At 34.2% G+C, this 19711-nt stretch overlaps 1 protein-coding gene across 2 annotated transcripts in view; it reads right to left on the bottom strand.

The window, feature by feature from the left end:
- Window positions 1-7496: 7496 nt before the first annotated feature.
- The window catches only part of LOC117317869 (dnaJ homolog subfamily C member 10-like), a 34518-nt gene continuing 22303 nt past the window's right edge, over window positions 7497-19711 (bottom strand). Inside the window, exons 13-19 of one of the 2 annotated variants that reach the window (XM_033872829.1) lie at window positions 17500-17616; window positions 16783-17040; window positions 15798-15940; window positions 14774-14975; window positions 13882-14010; window positions 12793-12873; window positions 7497-11726 (exon numbers count right to left, since the gene is read on the bottom strand). In XM_033872829.1, the coding sequence (XP_033728720.1) occupies window positions 11706-11726; window positions 12793-12873; window positions 13882-14010; window positions 14774-14975; window positions 15798-15940; window positions 16783-17040; window positions 17500-17616 (951 nt within the window). In that variant the 3' untranslated portion in view covers window positions 7497-11705. Of the gene's footprint in view, window positions 11727-12786; window positions 12874-13881; window positions 14011-14773; window positions 14976-15797; window positions 15941-16782; window positions 17041-17499; window positions 17617-19711 lie in introns of both variants that reach the window. The other variant, XM_033872828.1, reaches the window with a different exon arrangement.

Below are 19711 nucleotides of genomic sequence, written 5' to 3' on the forward strand. Positions count from 1 at the left end.
TTGAAAAGTACTAGAGGTTTCTTCTGAGTTTACACAGATTAGTAAGACTTAGAAGAAGAGAAAAGTAGAGAAAAGATCAATCTGACATGGAACCTATGAAGAACATTCAATGGTGGGCGCCAAGATCCCTCTGGGATCTCTTGTTGATGTTTGAATGTGAAAAGTAACTTAAATTGCAGTTAAAGATCATGTGTGAATCAGAAAAGATAAAAAATATATTGGATTATGTCGGATATAGTGTTAACATTAATTTTCTAGCAAAATTAAACTGAAACAATGTTTGAATAGATATGTCCATTTAATTTTACTGATAAATCTTCCCATAGTCCAGTGTTATAAGTAAAAGAATGCGCGAGGTAAAACTTAGTTAAAAGTTCACTCTTCTAGCTAGTGCTGTTATTGTTGCATTATTGTTATAGAATATAGATGTTGAGACTAAATAACAATGGGCTTGTTGATTTTTACCATATATTTTATCACAATATAGATACGATTTATTAAAAATGATAATAAGGCCTAAAAAATAACTGTTTTCCACTAACCCTATCGACTATACTTTTGTGCTTATCCTGGGGGTTTGGGGTTGGGTTTTTTTCCCCTCATTCTCAAGGAAGGGTTATTAAATGGGGTCTAGGTAACCTTGGTAAAAACTTTTTTTAAGTGGGGAAATTTTAATTAAAAAAAATATTAAAAAATCCCCACTTCCTTATCCTTTTTTTTTCTGGTCTGTAATCGTTAGCAAAAACCTGTGTATGTGTATTTTTTTATTCCCTATAAAGAGAGTACATGTGAAACGAGAATATCAATTTTCTATGTCAAATTTCTGAACAACATTTTAAATCTGGGATTAAATTTAAACTCTTTATTTCATCAGTTGGCCTTGGAATAGGGCGATATTAAGTCGGGGAAATATATATAAATTGATTCCAACTTTTTAAATCGGCCCTACATTCCCTGCTGAATATGATTAAATATTATGAAACGTCCATGTGTGAAAGAATTTATAGAAGGTTTAATTTAATTTTTTAATTTTCCAGTTATGAAATGAAGCAAACTTGACAATCGTTATGAAAGTCAATCTGGGTAGTGTATACTCAAATATTATGGGATTGTCAACCTTTAATTGTAAAAAATAATGCCATTTAGGGTGATGAAAACTTGGTTAGATGTATTGGGAACATTATTGGTTCATCTGATAATTTTATTGGGACAAAATTGTTTCAGGTGATTATTAAGTTGTGAAAATGTTATAATGTCAGCGTACATGTGTGTGTTTCATGGATATTTACAGGATTAAATATTAATCTTGACATGAAAGGGGAAAATAATTACATGTACCTGCATGTATGGTGTCCCCACAGTACTTGTATACGTACTATATGTTCTGTGTCTGATCATGAGAGCTTGTAAAATGTAGATCATGTATTCCCATGCAAGTATTTTCACTTATTTGTAATGAAGTCCTTTTTTCCCCTTTTTGGGGAAAACTTTCTGTAGTCAACTGCAAATCCTTGAAAATTTGGTTTAGATATGAAATATTTGTTGCTTTGGTCCCAAAAAGCCCTAAGAAAAGGCCTTCTCTTAGACTTGTAAAATGTACCGTTTTCAATGCAGGTTTTTTTACTGGTTTGGGATGGGGTCCTTTTGAAAAAAAATACTTAAATTTGGTATTGAAATTGGGAAGAACATTTTTAGATGTCAACTGAAAATTTTGGGAATTTGGCTTAAATACATAAGAAAGCCTTTAGGAAGGCTGCGCCTTGAGACTTGTGAAATGTACTCTGTGCCTTTAGAAAGGCTCCGCCTTGGGACTTGTGAAATGTACTCGGTCTCTTGGTACTGCCTGTATTGATGTGACAGATACGTTGTACAATCGATAGGTACTATCATCATAATGGTTTTTCATGCCCGTGTTTTCTGTCTCCCACGTACGATTCACATTTTTAATTAATGTATTTACATGTTTTGATATTCATTTTTAAGTATGGTGCTTTGTCTAGTAGTTAAGATATGTGCAATGTTTTCACCTACACGTGTATCTTATACTGTGAGGGAAAAAATGTTTCTAGGAGAGATTTTTATGTTTTAAGCTTCCATACATAGTTGAAGGATATTGTGTACCTGATTTCAGTTAATTTATGTTAAACCCATGCATCGCCTTAACCCACCTAGGACCTTGGTACTCTGAGACATTTATAAAAATATTCCCAAAAAAGATTTTCTGTTTTATTCGATGAGTATTTCGGACACTTTTTACCTTTAGAAGTTTTCATAAGTACGTGTTGTTTCAGCTAATAGTTTATGTATGTTTTACCCCAAACATTGGGATGAAAACTGGTATTTGTATGGAAGTTTTGATATCCCTTTTAGCAAGTTAATATCTTCTTAGTGTTCATTGATTTCATGAAATACATTTGTTAAGAATTGAAACTTGTGATAACTGAGATGGAATTATTGAAAATATTGTTAATTTATTGAGATTTTGACCAAACATCCATCTTCAGTAAGTTCACAACTCTAAATCAGTGTCCATTGAGGCATTTGATTGAAATAATTATTTTTTGTGATTAAAATATTTTGACACTATCATTGCCTTTTTTCTGTTTTTAGCTCGAGCTGGTTAAGACCAGAACCGTTGTGGCACATCCTCTAAACGTCTATAAGTCCGTCTTGTTGTGTCTACTCCTCCAGAATGTTATGATATATTATATTATTGTTATGACTACCGCTCCAAAATGGTACGGTACATGGAGTTTGTCTTGTGACTATTCCTTCAGAATGGTGTAGTACATGGAGTTTGTCTTGAGACTATTCCTTCAGAATGGCGTAATACGTGGAATTTGCCTTGTGACCGCTTCAGAATAGTGTAATACATGGAATTTGCCTTGTGATTGCTTCAGAATGGTGTAATACATGGAATTTGCCTTGTGACCGCTTCAGAATGGTGTAATACATGGAATTTGCCTTATGACCGTTTCAGAATGGTGTAATACATGGAATTTGCCTTGTGATCGCTTCAGAATGGTGTAACCACAGACCTCAACATCTGATTAGTATTAATAGAAAAAATGCCGACCCTTACTATGGTATAGTAGGAGAAAGGGCTAATTATTTTTTCTGTAAATACTAACCAAATGATGCCTGTGGTGTTATACATATAGATTTCATCTTTGATTACTCCGGAATGGTTTATATATAGCTTGTCTTGTGACCACTCCAGACTGGTATATATATAGTTTGTCTTGTGACTACTCCAGACTGATATATATATAGCTTGTCTTGTGACTACTCCAGACTGATATATATATAGCTTGTCTTGTGACCACTCCAGACTGGTATATATATAGCTTGTCTTGTGACCACTCCAGACTGGTATATATATATAGCTTGTCTTGTGACCACTCCGGAATGGTTTATATATAGCTTGTCTTGTGACCACTCCAGACTGGTATATATATAGTTTGTCTCGTGACCACTCCAGACTGGTATATATATAGTTTGTCTTGTGACTACTCCAGACTGGTATATATATAGTTTGTCTTGTGACCACTCCAGACTGGTATATATATAGTTTGTCTTGTGACTACTCCAGACTGGTATATATATAGTTTGTCTTGTGACCACTCCAGACTGGTATATATATAGTTTGTCTTGTGACCACTCCAGACTGGTATATATATAGTTTGTCTTGTGACTACTCCAGACTGGTGTGTATATATATAGTTTGTCTCGTGACTACTCCAGACTGGTATATATATAGTTTGTCTCGTGACTACTCCAGACTGGTATATATATAGCTTGTCTTGTGACTACTCCAGACTGGTTTATATATAGTTTGTCTTGTGACTACTCCAGACTGGTATATATATAGTTTGTCTTGACTACTCCAGACTGGTATATATATAGTTTGTCTCGTGACTACTCCAGACTGGTATATATATAGCTTGTCTTGTGACTACTCCAGACTGGTATATATATAGTTTGTCTCGTGACTACTCCAGACTGGTATATATATAGTTTGTCTCGTGACTACTCCAGACTGGTATATATATAGTTTGTCTCGTGACCACTCCAGACTGGTATATATATAGTTTGTCTTGTGACAACTCGAGAATGGAGATGGAACAGTACTTGTCTTTGACTCTGGTAATATGCCATCCTGGACTATACATACCGGACTATACTGCCTTCAAAGAAAATAAGTTCTTGGTACATTACACATACATTTTACTTTGCTGTTTTCACTATTCAACTGAATATTGAATTCACTACAGGAATCCCATGCCAGATTTGATAGTGCCCGGAGGAGCAGGCATTATTGCCTTGCAGTACCATTATCTCCTGTTATGATATTAAGTAGTTTTCCTGAGTGACTGATTAGACAATTCTTACCCCTTTTTTTTATCAACTATTGATCAATGCTGAATAGTGCCGGGTTTCATATTGCTAGTGATGCATTGCTTAAGTTATTTTTCCCCATTAGGCTCTAGCTATCTGTCCCATACGTAGGGGTAGGGCAGGCCCTAAATATTATGTTCCATTATCACAGATTGATTTTGGATTGATCAAAATCCATTAATCGGAACAAAAAAAAGGGATTTTAAAAATTCAACTTTTTTCCTGCATTTGGTGTGCAGTACCATGTTTTACCAAAGGGTATTGCAGACCAAATTTCATTCTGATCTATTGGAGTTACTTTCCTTGGTTTCACACTGTCAGTATGGTGTTATAGGGATAGCTTGACAGCTGTTAGGGCCAGAGAATAGCCAAATATGGACCCATCCATCTTTCCCCTGGCCCCAGGGGATTGTTACATCATTTACTACAAAATTAAGGACTCTTCAAAATAAGAATGATTTTCCAGACCAAATATGGTCAAATTTTGTTCAACCATTCTTGACTAGTAGCATTATGATGACAAACTGAAGGTATAAACTCACAAATCCTTTTGGACCAGTTAAGCTTAAAGAACCAACAAACTTAAAACAAAGCTCTAAAAGTCTTAAATATTTTAATGTTTTGTGTCATACATACAGCACACATACTCACTTTTTCTAACAATAAATGGAAAGTACAGCTCTTCATAGACCTGCTCGGAAGCTCAATACTACAAAGCACAATTGCATTTAAAGGTCAAAATAATTGTATCGCATAGAGGTCAGTCTCCAAAGACCTGCTTGGAGGTCTGACACTCTCTACCTGTTTTATAGGGTCTGTGCTGTTATGGTTGTACAGTGGGGTAGTCACCAACTACTACAAGGAGACCATACCTCAAAATGACCCTGGACTGTTTAACGGGGTGATAAACCCAGCAAACAAACAAAAATAAACTTGGAAGCACAATACTAGAAAACATGAAAGCATTTTAAGGACAAGATAATTGTATCATAAAGAGGCTAGACAGTAAAGTTACCTAACTTCAGCTGAACCTTATTCTGGGGGGTGAAATTAAAACAAACAATGAAAAGGTTCATTTAACTGGATATGTCTTTCATCTGAACATACATGATGAAAATTTCTCTCATATATTTTCTGCAGAAGATCCCAGAGAGATCTTGGCGCCCACCATTGAATGATCTTTATAGGTTCCATATCAGATTGATCTTCTCTCTATTTTTCCCTTCCTCTTATATTAATTACTAATCTGTGTAAATTGAGAAACATCCCTCCAGTACTTCTCAAACAAGGGGAACCTATATATGAAATTTGAGATTTAGCGATAATGGCTGTCTGTTGGCCATGTTGTTTTCAGATTGGTCCCAAAATGCAATACAAGGGACCCATGGGAACCTACATATGAAATTTAAGTCCAATTTAAATCAAAGATGGCTGCCTGTCGGCATTGTTGTTTTCAGATTGGTTCCAAAATGCAATATGCATAACTAGGGACCAAGGGGAACCTACATATGAAATTTAGAAAGATCCCTTCAGTACTTTCTGAGAAATAGCGATAACAAACTTCAATTGTCAAAATCCAAGATTGCTGCCTGTCGGCCATGTTGTTTTCCGACTGGTCCGAAATTACAATATGCATAATAAGGCACCAAGGGGAACCTACATATGAAATTTCAGAAAGATCCCTTCAGTACTTTCTGAGAAATAGTGATAACAAACTTCAATTGTCAAAATCCAAGATGGCTGCCTGTTGGCCATATTGTTTTCTGATTGGTTCCAAAATGAAATATGCATAACTAGGGACCAAGGGCAACCTACATATGAAATTTGAGAAAGATCCCTTCAGCACTTCTGAGAAATAGCGATAATAAGAATTGTTTACGGAGGGAAGGACGGACCACAGATGCAGGGCAATTTGAATAGCCCACCATCATCAATAGCCCACCATCTGATGATGGTGTGCTAAAAATGTACATTTTTTAATGATGATTGTTAACACAAAACATAGGCAAGATATAGACAACTTTTAGATATTCCATCCGAGTTCTAGATATACATACTAAGTATATTTGTGCTACATTGATTCAAAAGGAACTGAATCTAAAATAGGTATAAAAAGGGTTTTCTAATGGATTAATCGGGAATAACAATTCTTTTTCATTTCCATTAAATAGAAATAATTCCAATGCAGAGTATTGCAAGAGAACACAAAAAAATGTAGCAAGTTTAACATAAAAACGATGGCATATAACCTTAAGGGAGATAACTCTAAAAATAATTACCAGTATAACATTCAAGGAACAAAATGTAGCATATTGCTTTAACGAAGATCACTTTTAACAAAAATGTTATCAAATGTAGAACTTCATGTTGTATGATAATATTATGGTTAAAGTGTGAATTAAATCTGATAAGGTGCTCATGTGCTGTCTTGTACAACAGGCTTTATATTTTCAGAAATTATCTCGCGTGACCTTTGACCTTTTAACCTTTACTGATAACCACCAAAATGTTATCAGGTATAAAATGTTATCATACTATGGTGTGATGATTAAACTAAGTTGTTGGAAGAGGCTCATGTAATATCTTGCACACCAGCTTTAGATTTCTAAAGTTGTAAAGTCTGACCTTTGACCTTTTAACATTAACCAATGACCACAAAATTGTATTCACCGATGACCACCCAAATGTATTCAAGGGCTGGACAGAACTTTATCAACCGAGATGCTCACGAGATGTCTTGTACACAAACTTAGTGGTATGGATGGACTAGTGCACACAGACACAGTGATTATTTATTATAGCTCCTTCTTCACTGAGTGAAGGCGTGTGTACGCACATATAGGTATATAGGTATATTGGTAAAGGGAAAATCCAGGTTATCATGACTTTTAACAAAATGTGTAGAATGTGTCATTTATTTTTATTTTTTTTTTAATATTTTTTTTATGTTTATATTCAATTACTAAGTAAGTTAAATATACCCTATGGGGTCCAAACATTAAAATAAACCTGTGAAATCAAATTTAAACTATATTTATTTTGCAACAATTTTTGAAACAAGTTTTATTAACTAATAACAATATCATCCTTGTCTCCGATATCTCGGATGCATGTGAGCAAGTGGTCTTACTATGGGAGGAAACCCGAGTACCTGGAGAAAACCCACATGGTCAGGCAGGTGACCCCATAATTTTTCACATCTGATTTGGGAATAACAAACCCAGACTTCCTAGATAAAAGGCCAGCGGGTAAACACTGCCAACCAGCTACCCTGTGAAATTAGAGTGGAAATTTGTCTTGTTCATCAGGAAATGATGAAACTTAATTAACACAAAAATACATCTTATCTTTAATATTAATCAAATGGTATATTGTGTAAGGAAGCATCTAACATTGAGTACAAACATTTTAAGGAACATGATTTATTTCTGAAAATTCTTTACCTTTCGTCCAAGTAATAGTAAAAATATTACCAGTAGTTATATATGCCCACATTGTCATCACTATTAATTAAATCAATATTGTAAAAACACATTTCAATATCACAGTTTTTTTTTAAATATAATGCAACATTTATTGAATCTTATGCAATTATTGAGGAAAATTTAATTTGATAACAATAAGGAAATTCACAACATTCAAAATGAGCCCACAAGTTACTTGATAATATATTAAAAGTTGGTGTGGGGATTAAAATCATTATCCAGGACACAAAAGATAGAAAAAAAAATCTGTAAATTTTTCGACAATTGTCAATAAATTCATTTTGAAAATAATGTGTTTTCACAACTTGTTAAGCTACACTAAAAAGGATGTTAAAATCTAATTTTACTGGCATTGCAGGTTTTAGTGTAATTTTTTTTACAGAAGCAGACATGGAAGTATGAAATTACTGAGAGACACCAGCATTGATAGTTACACTGTAAGACATGCATGCTGTAAAATTGTCTCCAGGATGTACCTAGGCAACATAACACTGCCATAAACAAATTATTTACAACATTTAATACATGTTCCTCGTATTGTGATATCAGACTGTGCAATAAAACAATATGTGTGTAAATTTCCTTTAAATTCTCTGATTAAATTTTCTCACAAAATGTGTATTTTTACATACTTTGCTTTGGTTAAACATGAGATAAATAAATCTTGGAAATGTGACTTTAAGATCTTGTGTGACTAGTTCATTAACATACAGATATGTATAAAAATTACTGGAATATCAGCACTGGCTTTCTGAACAAGGTTTTACAGAATGAATATAAATCACTCTCAGACATGACTGATGATGAATTCAGTAAAGACGTCATTTGAAAGAACATTTTGTTTCAAATCCGTCACATCCTCCAGGGCTTCCTTTAATATATGTAACCTTAAAAAGCAAAAACTTCACCAACAATCACCTTGACATCATGTGACCTTGACCTTTAGCTCCTCTTTGTTTTTCCTACATACATGTATACATGTACATAGTCACCAGTGTTTATTTACATTATAACTTTTCATTATTTACATATCAGCAACATTCAAATGAAATTTACACTTTGACCTTTCACTTTAGGCCCAGTGACCTTTCTTTTTTTTCTTGACCTCTTCCTTTTATCACTGTTACGTTTTCTCTCTCGCACTTTGACCTTTCACCCTAAAGCATGTGACCTTCCCTCCTTAACGTATCATTAAAATTGTTACATTTTCTACCTCTCACTCTGACCTTTCACCCTAAAGCTAGTGATGTATCATTTGTTACATTTTCTAAATTGCACTCTGACCTTTCACCCTTAAGCAAGTGATGTGACTTCTTAACATACTATTTCTAACATTCTGATCTTAACACTTACTTCAATGGAGCTGATTTGACTTTTAATCAAAGTATCAATTCATTATTATTTCTCATTCCTATATTCTGAATTTCTATAAATAACACAGATAGAAAACATCTATAGATAGAAACTTAATTAATGTTAACTTGATTATCTGTTAGTGTCAGCTCATCAATATTTTACTGCCACAATGAAACTAAAATCACTTTTTACTCTTCAATTAATTCAAGATGGAAGGGCGGAAAATTGAGGGTTGTATGTTTAAATAAAAAAGGATGGTTCATGTGTTCTCTCTCAGGAAACACCCAGATTCATCTTCAATATGCAATCGTTATCCCCATATTTTTATATGGAAATATGTAGTTTAAATGTTATTGATTTTCCACTTTTTTCATAGGCATGGAATAAAATTTAAAAAATAACAAAAAGCACACAGACCATAGAAATGTAAAATTAATCATGGTCCAACCACCAAAACAATCCTTCAACATCAATCTTTTGGTAAAAACATGGAAATTGGAGACATGAAAAAAAATTTTCAAAAACAATTTATCCTCTTTATAAAGATATGCCCGTGGAATATAATTCTGATCAGATTATGAGTAATCTATACTGTTTAGAAAACAAACATAATTGATTGAAAATCTTTGGATTTCATTGGGTTTTTATATACACTTATAAATAGCTATTCATTTTTTCTCTAAATATCAATGATAAAAATTCTTAAGATATAAATTAATAACTAGAAAATATATTTGTATACTAAATTCAAATTTTGCAGTCAATATTCAGAGAGTAATAAACACAATTTTTTTTTTATTAAAAATAAATATTCATGCTCTTTGTACAGCACTTTGTATGAGAAAATTGCATAAAATACAAGTTATACAAGATATGGCACAGACTTTCATACTCAAGATTCTGAACATTAACTTTCATACTAAAGATTTTGAACATTAACTTTCCAAAAAGCATTTTATGGGACTAGAACTTGTTAATCTCCTTCGTGTATTTCGTGATCTATTTACATTTATGAATTGTCCTTACAGGCCCTTTTTGCCTTTTCAATACATTTTGTATCCATGTGTAAGTATCTGTATGTTAAAACAAATTGAAATAGTTCCAACATGGAAAGGAGGAAATGGACCCAAAATGTTTGCTTATTAATTTAAGTCACTTAATCCATATTGTAGCAGTTAAACAGTTTAAGTACACACAAAGACGAACATTTTAGCAAAATTTTGAATGAACCGTAGGTCTTTATGGAAACTTGCCCAAAAAATATAACCACATGTCGGGACCTTTCTCCCTGGTACGCAATGTTAAATTTATCTCACAATTTATTACCTTGTAATATCTAACGCAAACCATTACCCTGTTGGTATTTATTATATAATGTAATTTTCACTTAAACAGAAAAAAAATGTGTTGATATAAAACATTGTATCACAATTTTCTCTCCCATGAAATTTTTACCCACAGCATTAACAGGAACATAATGTATACATTTTTACAAAACACCATATAGTTATCCAATGCCTGGATAAAAGCTCATACCCTGGTAATAAGTCCATGTCTGGTAATAAGCCCATGTCTGGTAATAAGCCCATGCCTTGCAATAATCCAATGCCTAGTAATAAGCCCACACAGATGTATTGCTATTAATTCAGTGAAATGACATCAAATCCTACTTAATAATCCTGCACCACCCTCTACTGTTAGAGAAGTTCATGTGTTGGCCTCATGGGCTTATTACAGGATAATTTCGGCATTGAGTAAACAGTAAATAAATATATTATAGGAGAAGATTGATAAACAGAGTCATGGATGTAACTGCTAATAAATACAGTTAACATTTCCAAACACATCTTCACCCATATGACACGAGGAGCACAGTTAGGAAAAAATTCAAGCAAAAGGGAGTTAATCCCATGATGATTCCAAGCACATCCACTCAGTCCATCAATTTGAAATGTTAAAGGAACGGAGTTAAGAATAATTCGAGCAAAAATGGACTTAACTCATCCAAACATCTCAATCAACTCATGATTTTAAATGTTAAAAGGAACAGAGTTCTGAATCTTACAAAATCATCCAGTGAGACAAAAAGCAAAAACAATATCCAGCTTCACTTTCACTGAAAATACATAAGCAATAAAGGAACAACTTTTTTTTAAAGAAACTCTATAAGAAAATAATAGAGGTATATAAATATTTTGATAGTTATTTTGAAGAAGAGAGATATACTAATGTAAAAATGTACTCCTGCAGGCTGTAGGCTTTGATTTTATTTCTATTACTTATTTAAGAATAGAATGGCTATGTTTCTGGCACAAGTATGAGATACAGTTTCTCTTAGTTCAAACAAAGTCTTAAACTAATACTGGATGAAACTGTAAATAAAAATATATGCAATTACATATACATGTATAAAGCACATTAGAAAAATGTCAACCAAATTGATTATGTTGATAGGTGACAAAGTCTTCATAATTCGTCATGGGATGTCTGGAAAGGAAATACAGAAACATTAACAAAGTTAATAAACCTAACATATTATAAATAGAGGATATCTAACAGTGTCTTCAGTAATATCAAATATATTTCACGAGTGGGGCTAATATTTTGATATTTTTCACGAGTGCTGCGCGCACTCGTGAAAAATATCAAAATATTAGCCCCACTCGTGAAATATATTTGGTATTACTGAAGACACTGTTAGATATTCTGTTTATTACATTTTTTATCAACGAAAAACCTACCCCGTATGCTAACTAGGCCTAATGTAAATAAAAAAAGTAGTTCCCCCTGTCTAGGTGCTGACATATATGTCGGGCTTTCTGATTGGTCAATTATTTTGGTATTTTCTAATCATTGATTTGATTGGTCAAATCAGCAAAAGTGATATTTTTCACTACTAGTGAAAAATATGATATTTTTCATAAAAATATCACTTTTATAGAATGAATAATTTTTGATATTTCACTGGTAAAAATGTAATAAAATCTGTTTTTCCTTGAAACCAAATAAATATGAATTTACGATTTCATTTTCTTACTATACTGTATACCATGTAAGGGTGTTCGTCAAAGTTCCACCACTCACTTAAACTTATAGGATTGTTAGTGCGTTTGGATATTTTTTCTCCCTTTTTTCTTTTAAGTTAACAAATTGTAATTAGTATGAAGTGTTCAATATTATCAAAATACATTTTGTAGTACACTACACTGCAATTTGTGATATTTTTATAGTGTTATATCTAATGTACTGATGTTGGTCTAATTGGCATCATGTGACAATTCGATGATTTAAAAAGTTGGATCAAGTCCTAGGTTAGTAACTTACAAGTAGAGGTGCATACATGTTTTGCAGGTTAAAAAAACCACATATCAACCTCAAAAAATTGCACATTCAAATATATTCAGTTTTATCTTTCTGATATTATTTTTCTTAACACTATCAAATTATTTTAATCAGTAACAATGTTAAGTGCTCACACATCCAACTTTTTTTTATATCAATTTGCTTTCGTTGATAAGGATGTTAACCGTTTTACACTTCCTACTACTTTTACCGTTTTTGCAGGTATCTTCCCTTTGAGAAATCTGATGATTTGATCTGCATCTAGGAAGTCAATATCTTGTCCATACATGTGCTGAAAACACAAAGAAAATCAAATAATACCTATTTTCTCAAATACCTATCGCTGTCATTCAGGTTTCCCTTCCACAAGTGTATGTTTGGGGTGAGATGGGGAATCTCAACCTAGGTGGAGAGATTCTTAAGTGGACAGACAGGTGATCGAGTGTTGGACAGCTTAACAGTGTTACCCTAAGGTTGTGATCCCCTTGTCACACCACTAGGGTTTGTTTGTTTGTTTGATTTATCGCCCCATGAACAGCCATGGACATTTTGAGACGGTCTCCTTGTAGTAGTTGGTGACTACTGTCCTGAACAATATACGGGAGACCCATCACATGTGCCATCCAGAGCAATAAGGGTAAAGTTTTTTGTCCATGGACACAACCACAACAGCACAGACCGGGCCACTTCTCAGCTTCCCGAGAAACACAAACCGTTACTGGAAGCTTCAAACTATGCACCTCGGATCTTCACCTGAGGTTGATCAACTTAACATGTATATAATATTGATGCTGCAATACTGATGTGATGTGACCCGTCTTTATTCCTATACACACATCATACAGTATACTTAATACAAACGTAATCAACACATATTGACTAAGTATACTGAATATATTGTATAAACCTTTGGTATGATGTTTCTGAAGTTTTACATTTGTGTAATTGTGTGTGAGTTAATGAGAAATGGATTTAAGCTTGACATGATAAATTTAAGTTGTAAAAAAGCTGATGTAAACAAGAAAAGAATAAATTTAAAATGATTTATTAATATTGTAAATAAGGGAAGGATCCCAGGGCATCTCAACCCCGGCCTTCCTTCCTGCATTCCTGCACATCGCAGGGAATTTAAAAAATAAATTAATAATGTTGTTCAAGGCATAAAACTCTATTATAGATTGTCATGTCATGTCATGCCTTTGTGTGTCTGAAATATTTTGACTATCAAGGAAATTTTTTTCAATGGATACCGGTAAATTTTATAATTCAAGGGGAATAACTCTATCACAGATTACCATACCTGAGCCATGCCTTTGCGTGAGCCCTTGTAGAACCTGACCGTTGGGTAGGCAGACACTCCTGCCTGCTGACACAGATTACGTTCTTCATCACAGTTCACCTTGCCAGCCTTCACACGACCTTCAAGTGTCTGTAATAGGAAAATTATTGTATGAAACATGGATTTCAAATCTTCGATACTCCAGGGGTTACATTTGTATTTGCTCTCTGCACCCCAGGAATATATCTTGTCAAAATTAAAGGCTCAGTCACTGCCAACCTTGTGTAATAAACAGTAGTTTGGTCACATACATCAAACGAATCTCTAGGTGTCATACAGTTAAATTGACGGGCTTTGACCTTGGTTGTCATACGGTTAAATTGACTGGTTTTGACCTTGGTTGTCATATCGTTAAATAGACTTTGACCTTGGTCGTCATTCTATTCATTTTGTGAGTGATAATACATGTGTTTATGATCTGATGATCTCAACATTACTTGAGTTTGATTAATTATAGCAGCGGAGAAGTACTTTGACTTTCTAGTGCCACTTTGTATGATAATGAACTGATAATACATGTATTTATGTAATAAAAGTACTGAAGTGGTTATAACAATTATGAATAGTTTTTTATAGACTTTCAACTGCCTGTTTTTGTGACATTTATAGATAATGTACTCGACCAGCAATCAGCAAACCACCCTCCACGAATAGGAACATAAATACTGGGGTATCGTGAATGCAAATTCAATATCAATAACATGATGAAATATGACGGTTTAGTAAACAATTTTGATATCATAGATCCATACATCATACGAAATGTCACTTTAAATATTCAAAGTCAATACTTAAAAATGTGTGATAACTCGTCAATCGTGTCTTTAAAAATAAATAAATTATTCAAAGTTACCTCTGCAATTTTTTCAAATTCTGGTTTAAAAACTTGGCAATGTCCACACCATGGAGCGTAAAAGTCGACGATGAATGGCGTTGTGCTGGACAGCACATTCTGGTGGAAGTTATAGTTGTGAAGTGTCTCCACCTTACTCGGTAAGAACTCGAACGCCCAGGCTCGCAGTGACTGGGCATCTCTGTGCCAGCCATTGTAGGTACTGTAATGTTGTACTGATTTTGTCAATAAACATCTGTTAACATTATTGGACAGGATTTTAAGCCAATTAGATAAATATCATATTTATTCAGCCTTAAGCCCATATTGTATATTTGTTAAATGTTACTTGGCTAATTTGTGTCACAGTTGGACATGGGTCACGGGTATTTAAATTCATGCAACACTGACTTTTAAACATTCTGTAGTAAACATATTAATTGTGTTTATAAATTAAATATTCACTAGGTTTTTATCTTCATGCTATATTTAATGGCTGTGAATTTAACGAAATTAAAACCCCCTAAAAAATAACAAACTACAGTATATTGTAATGATAATAGTCTTGAAGAATTTACAGTTCACATCTACATTGAACTGTTCAGAGATGACCATATAATTCGTCATATTTGAGGGTTTTATTTCACTGTTTATATGGTTATTAAATATAGTCTGAAAATATTTGATGAATATCTATACTTACACACAAATGTACAAAAAAATTTACCACAGACTGTTTATAAATCAGTGTTGTGCAAGATTTACTAAAACGTCAAGCCAGGACTGGGATTACCGCGAAATATATCCCCTTCAAACAACTATGCAGTAAGTGATGGCCCCTTAAGTAAAATAATAATGTAAATCACCACTATATTTCACAAATTCACACATGTTCTGATTTTACATAGATAGATTTTCCTCTTGGCAAGAATCTCAAATAAATCTCATAAAAGTTAAATTGTCTTATAAATGTTGGAGCAATTTTGTGACAATTTAAGATTGAGAAAATCAACCTCTGAATCTTCAATATTGTAAAAACACTTACAAAAAAGATCCACTGCCCTTTCGAGAATCAGCTGGGTACAGTCTCATGCTAGGATAGGAGTTAACATTTTCTTGTCGGCACAGTGTCGCTTCCTTTTGACATTCCACTTGGGCCACAAAGATATTCTTGGTATTTTTCAACATCTAGTGTCAGATAAAATAAATTTGTGCATTTTAAGTGGTATACTTTACCTACAAGATGTTGGACAAGTGGTTTATAAGACAGCAACTCTTCCTTTCATCGTTTGTTTTGTTTATTTGCAGGGATGATCACAGTGTTAAGCAGATTATCCCTGTAGTAGCTGGTGGCTACCTCACTGAACCTTAATGGAGAGGAAGGGATGTCACATGATATCAAGAGCAATTGTAGTATTGTTTTGTCCAATAATACAACCACAACAAAACAGGACGATCTGTGATCCCATCTTCCAAGAGAAACACAAACCACTCGGGGATTGATCGCCCACCGTGGATCTTTACCTGATATTACATGAGGATTTTTCTCTGAGTATTCTGGTGTTCTTCCCGTAACAACCTGCAGACTTCCATCAGGGCCAACAAGAGTGACATTACATATCATGATTCATAGCTTATCAAAGATTAATTATTTTTTCGATTCTAAAATTAATTATTTTTTTTTATTATTCTCACAACGTGATTTACCTTTATGAATCATCACTATGTGTCATCTAGCACTATGAGACTTGTGTTTTAATCCTTAAATGACTGCGTTGTTTTGTTTAATGATGACCTCCTCCAACCACCTGACATCACACCAACACATGAGCTTCCTTGCCCAAGTCAAAAAATCTTTTTTTATTCGCAAGTTGTCTCATCTGTACATGTGGTACACAGGTGACAAACACAGACAGCCAATACCTTAATTACAGGTCAAAATAACTCCTGTTGCCTATAGCAATAATGCTAGGTTAATCAACATAACTATAATTTCTACTAGAAATCAAAAATGATCAAGAGTTACCTACCTTGGCAAGCCTTCTCCACTCAGGAGCTAGTTGTTGACATGGGCCACACCAGGAGGCGTAGAAGTCGATGATCCAGAGAACTCCCTCCTCTTTCTGTCTCACCAGTCTATCAAAGCTGTTGTAATCCAGAGATAACACCGGAGGTTTCAGGGTGTCCTCTATAAACTCTCCCAAGTCGTTGGCACGGTGATGCCCGTGGTACTGTATAGGCACGGTGGCGTTATAAAGAATCGTGGTGGGGTACGAGTTGATGTTATACTGGAATGGAAAAAAGAGGATCACTACAATACTAGCACAAACACTGACTGGTGGCGCAGTGTTGACACATTTGCTTTTTGTCTAGGAAACCCTGATCGGACAATGAATGGTAAGGGTGGTGACATACCCGACTATGTTGGTTTTATATGTGTAAAGTAAGACCCCTCACACACTTCTACAAGTGTGATTAATATAAGTTGATATAATTTGTTTTACGATTGTTGTAAAATCAAATTTTTTATATACATCTACTGAACGGAGAGAACCACAGGGCGTAACAACATGTGTTGTCCCAGCATGGCAAAATCTCACTTGTTCCGAGATTTCATGATAATTATGCTTCTAATAAAGTTTGAAGTTAATCTATCCATTGTTATTCCAGATAGCGATAGGACAGTTAATGTTTACAGGAAGTAAAAGAATCATGACTTTAAAGTTTTACCACCTATCAGAACATACCATTTGACAGATGTCCGAGTGTATCGTACAGTCGACAGTGCCAAAGTTGACCAACCCTCCGTAGTTTTTGGCCGCCTTCCTGAACTCTGGTAACAGCCTCATACAGGGGGGACACCACTGTAAAACATAATAATAAGAGCTGATTTAAACATCTTCAATAAAAACAAAGAAAGTGTGGGCTCACACAGATATACCCCGTCACCTCATCAGTAAATACTGTATACCTGGTAATTTTCACCCCCCGTTTAATTTTCGCCATTTTCGCCCTTTGATGACAGGTCGAATTTAAGATGACGGCGAACATTTCAAGCTCAATTGAAGGATTTACAAGTCATCGTACATAGGCCAATTGTAGTCGGATCCAAAACATACCCTCGTACTTTTCAAGTGTGTTTTATTCCTTACAATCACAAGCAACACGGGTTGTATATATTTCCACTAAATTTATAAAATCTAAATCGCAATATTACGTCGAGTTAAATCGAGAATATGGGCTAAGATAGCGTTCTAGGTTAAGTAAATACTAAGTACCTTTAAAAATCCAAGGAAGCAAGGAAAAGACATTTCTTAAAAGTAGTTTAGGGCAAATTTAAAATGGGGCAAATATCTTTTGTGTTGCTCAAGGGCGAAAATAACCTGGGGCAAAAAAATACCAGATATACAGTAGTGCACATTGCTAGTGATTACATCAATTTACAATACAGAGTTGAAGTGATCTTTTAACAGTATCCATTGACCACCAAAATCTAGTCAGGTGTAGAAGTTAATGCTATGATTTTCCGTTGTGAAAATAAATTAAATTGTTGAGGAGATTATGATATAGCTTGTACACAGAAATGTTTTATTTCAAAATGTTAAGTGTGACCTTGACCCTTTAACCTTGACCGATGACCACCACTTGACGTTATCATGCTATGTTATGAATATGAAATAAATCTGTCATTGGGGTTCCAGAGTTATTTTGTACACAAGCTTTTTTTTACTTCTAAAGTGGTCAAATATAATGGTATCACATCTTAGGTTATCCACAGGTGTCTGGTTAGTATTGATAGAAAAATATATTAGCCCCTACTCCTACTATACCAACAAGGTGTAACACTTGAAGATCGGACGATGTATCTACTGGGGAACAGAAGTAGACTATGTTCAAGCTACATGTATTTTTAAAGGGACAGTCTGATTGGTCGACAACAGTTAGTATTGTTTACAGAGCTGTTGACCAATAAGATTGCCCATTACAAAATCACTCAAACATTTATAGCCTACTTCTGTTCCACAGTTGAGATATCCTCCACTATCACGACCACTTTTGGTCCATTTTCTCATCTTTAAATCATTGTCACATGACAGAAGAATAACATGCATTTATATTAAAGAATTCTAAACCAAGGTACATTACAGAAGTTTGTATGCAGTTGATATTCTAGTCAGATTGAACCTAAATTAAAAGTGAATCGAAGCTCACACCCCACTTCCAACTTTTCACATGTTGATGTAGTAGGAGTAGGGGTGATATTTATTTTGATAAGTAATAATCACATGTTGATGTAGTAGGAGTAGGGGTGATATTTATTTTGATAACCACATGTTGATGTAGTAGGAGTAGGGGTGATATTTATTTTGATAAGTAATAATCACATGTTGATGTAGTAGGAGTAGGGGTAATATTTATTTCGATAAGTAATAACCACATGTAGATGCCTGTTGGTTATCTCATTCTGTGTGAATGCAAATGTGCTACATAATACAATAGCAGGTGTAAAAAAAGACACATTTTGTGTTTAAAAGAACAAAGAAATGTATATTTCAGATCTGTCGGTGGCATGTACAGCTCCATATATATATTGACACATTTTAACAACTGGTAGGACAGCCATTTCTGTAAGAACAGTTACAGTTAGGGCTATTCAATTTTACCATATTAATCCACAATAAGCTCCAGCCAAACAATAACCCCTTCCTCATTTCTGCTGAATCATCAACTTTGAAATAGTAAGCTAAAGGTGGTAAGCCTTGGCCTCCCCAAACTTCAATACCAGCAGAGGGGGCTAATTTGGGGATAAATACAGTAAAATCTACCTAATGGGAGGATTCCAGGTTTGAATGATAGAAACCACTGAAAGAAGTAAAGCTATATTCCAGGCCCAGTATCAAACATCTACATTTTTTGCCATGATAACAGAAAGAAACGACAGTACCCTAATTCAATACC

This window comes from Pecten maximus, chromosome 19 (genome assembly GCF_902652985.1).
Source record: "Pecten maximus chromosome 19, xPecMax1.1, whole genome shotgun sequence".
NCBI classification, from domain to species: Eukaryota; Metazoa; Mollusca; class Bivalvia; order Pectinida; family Pectinidae; genus Pecten; species Pecten maximus.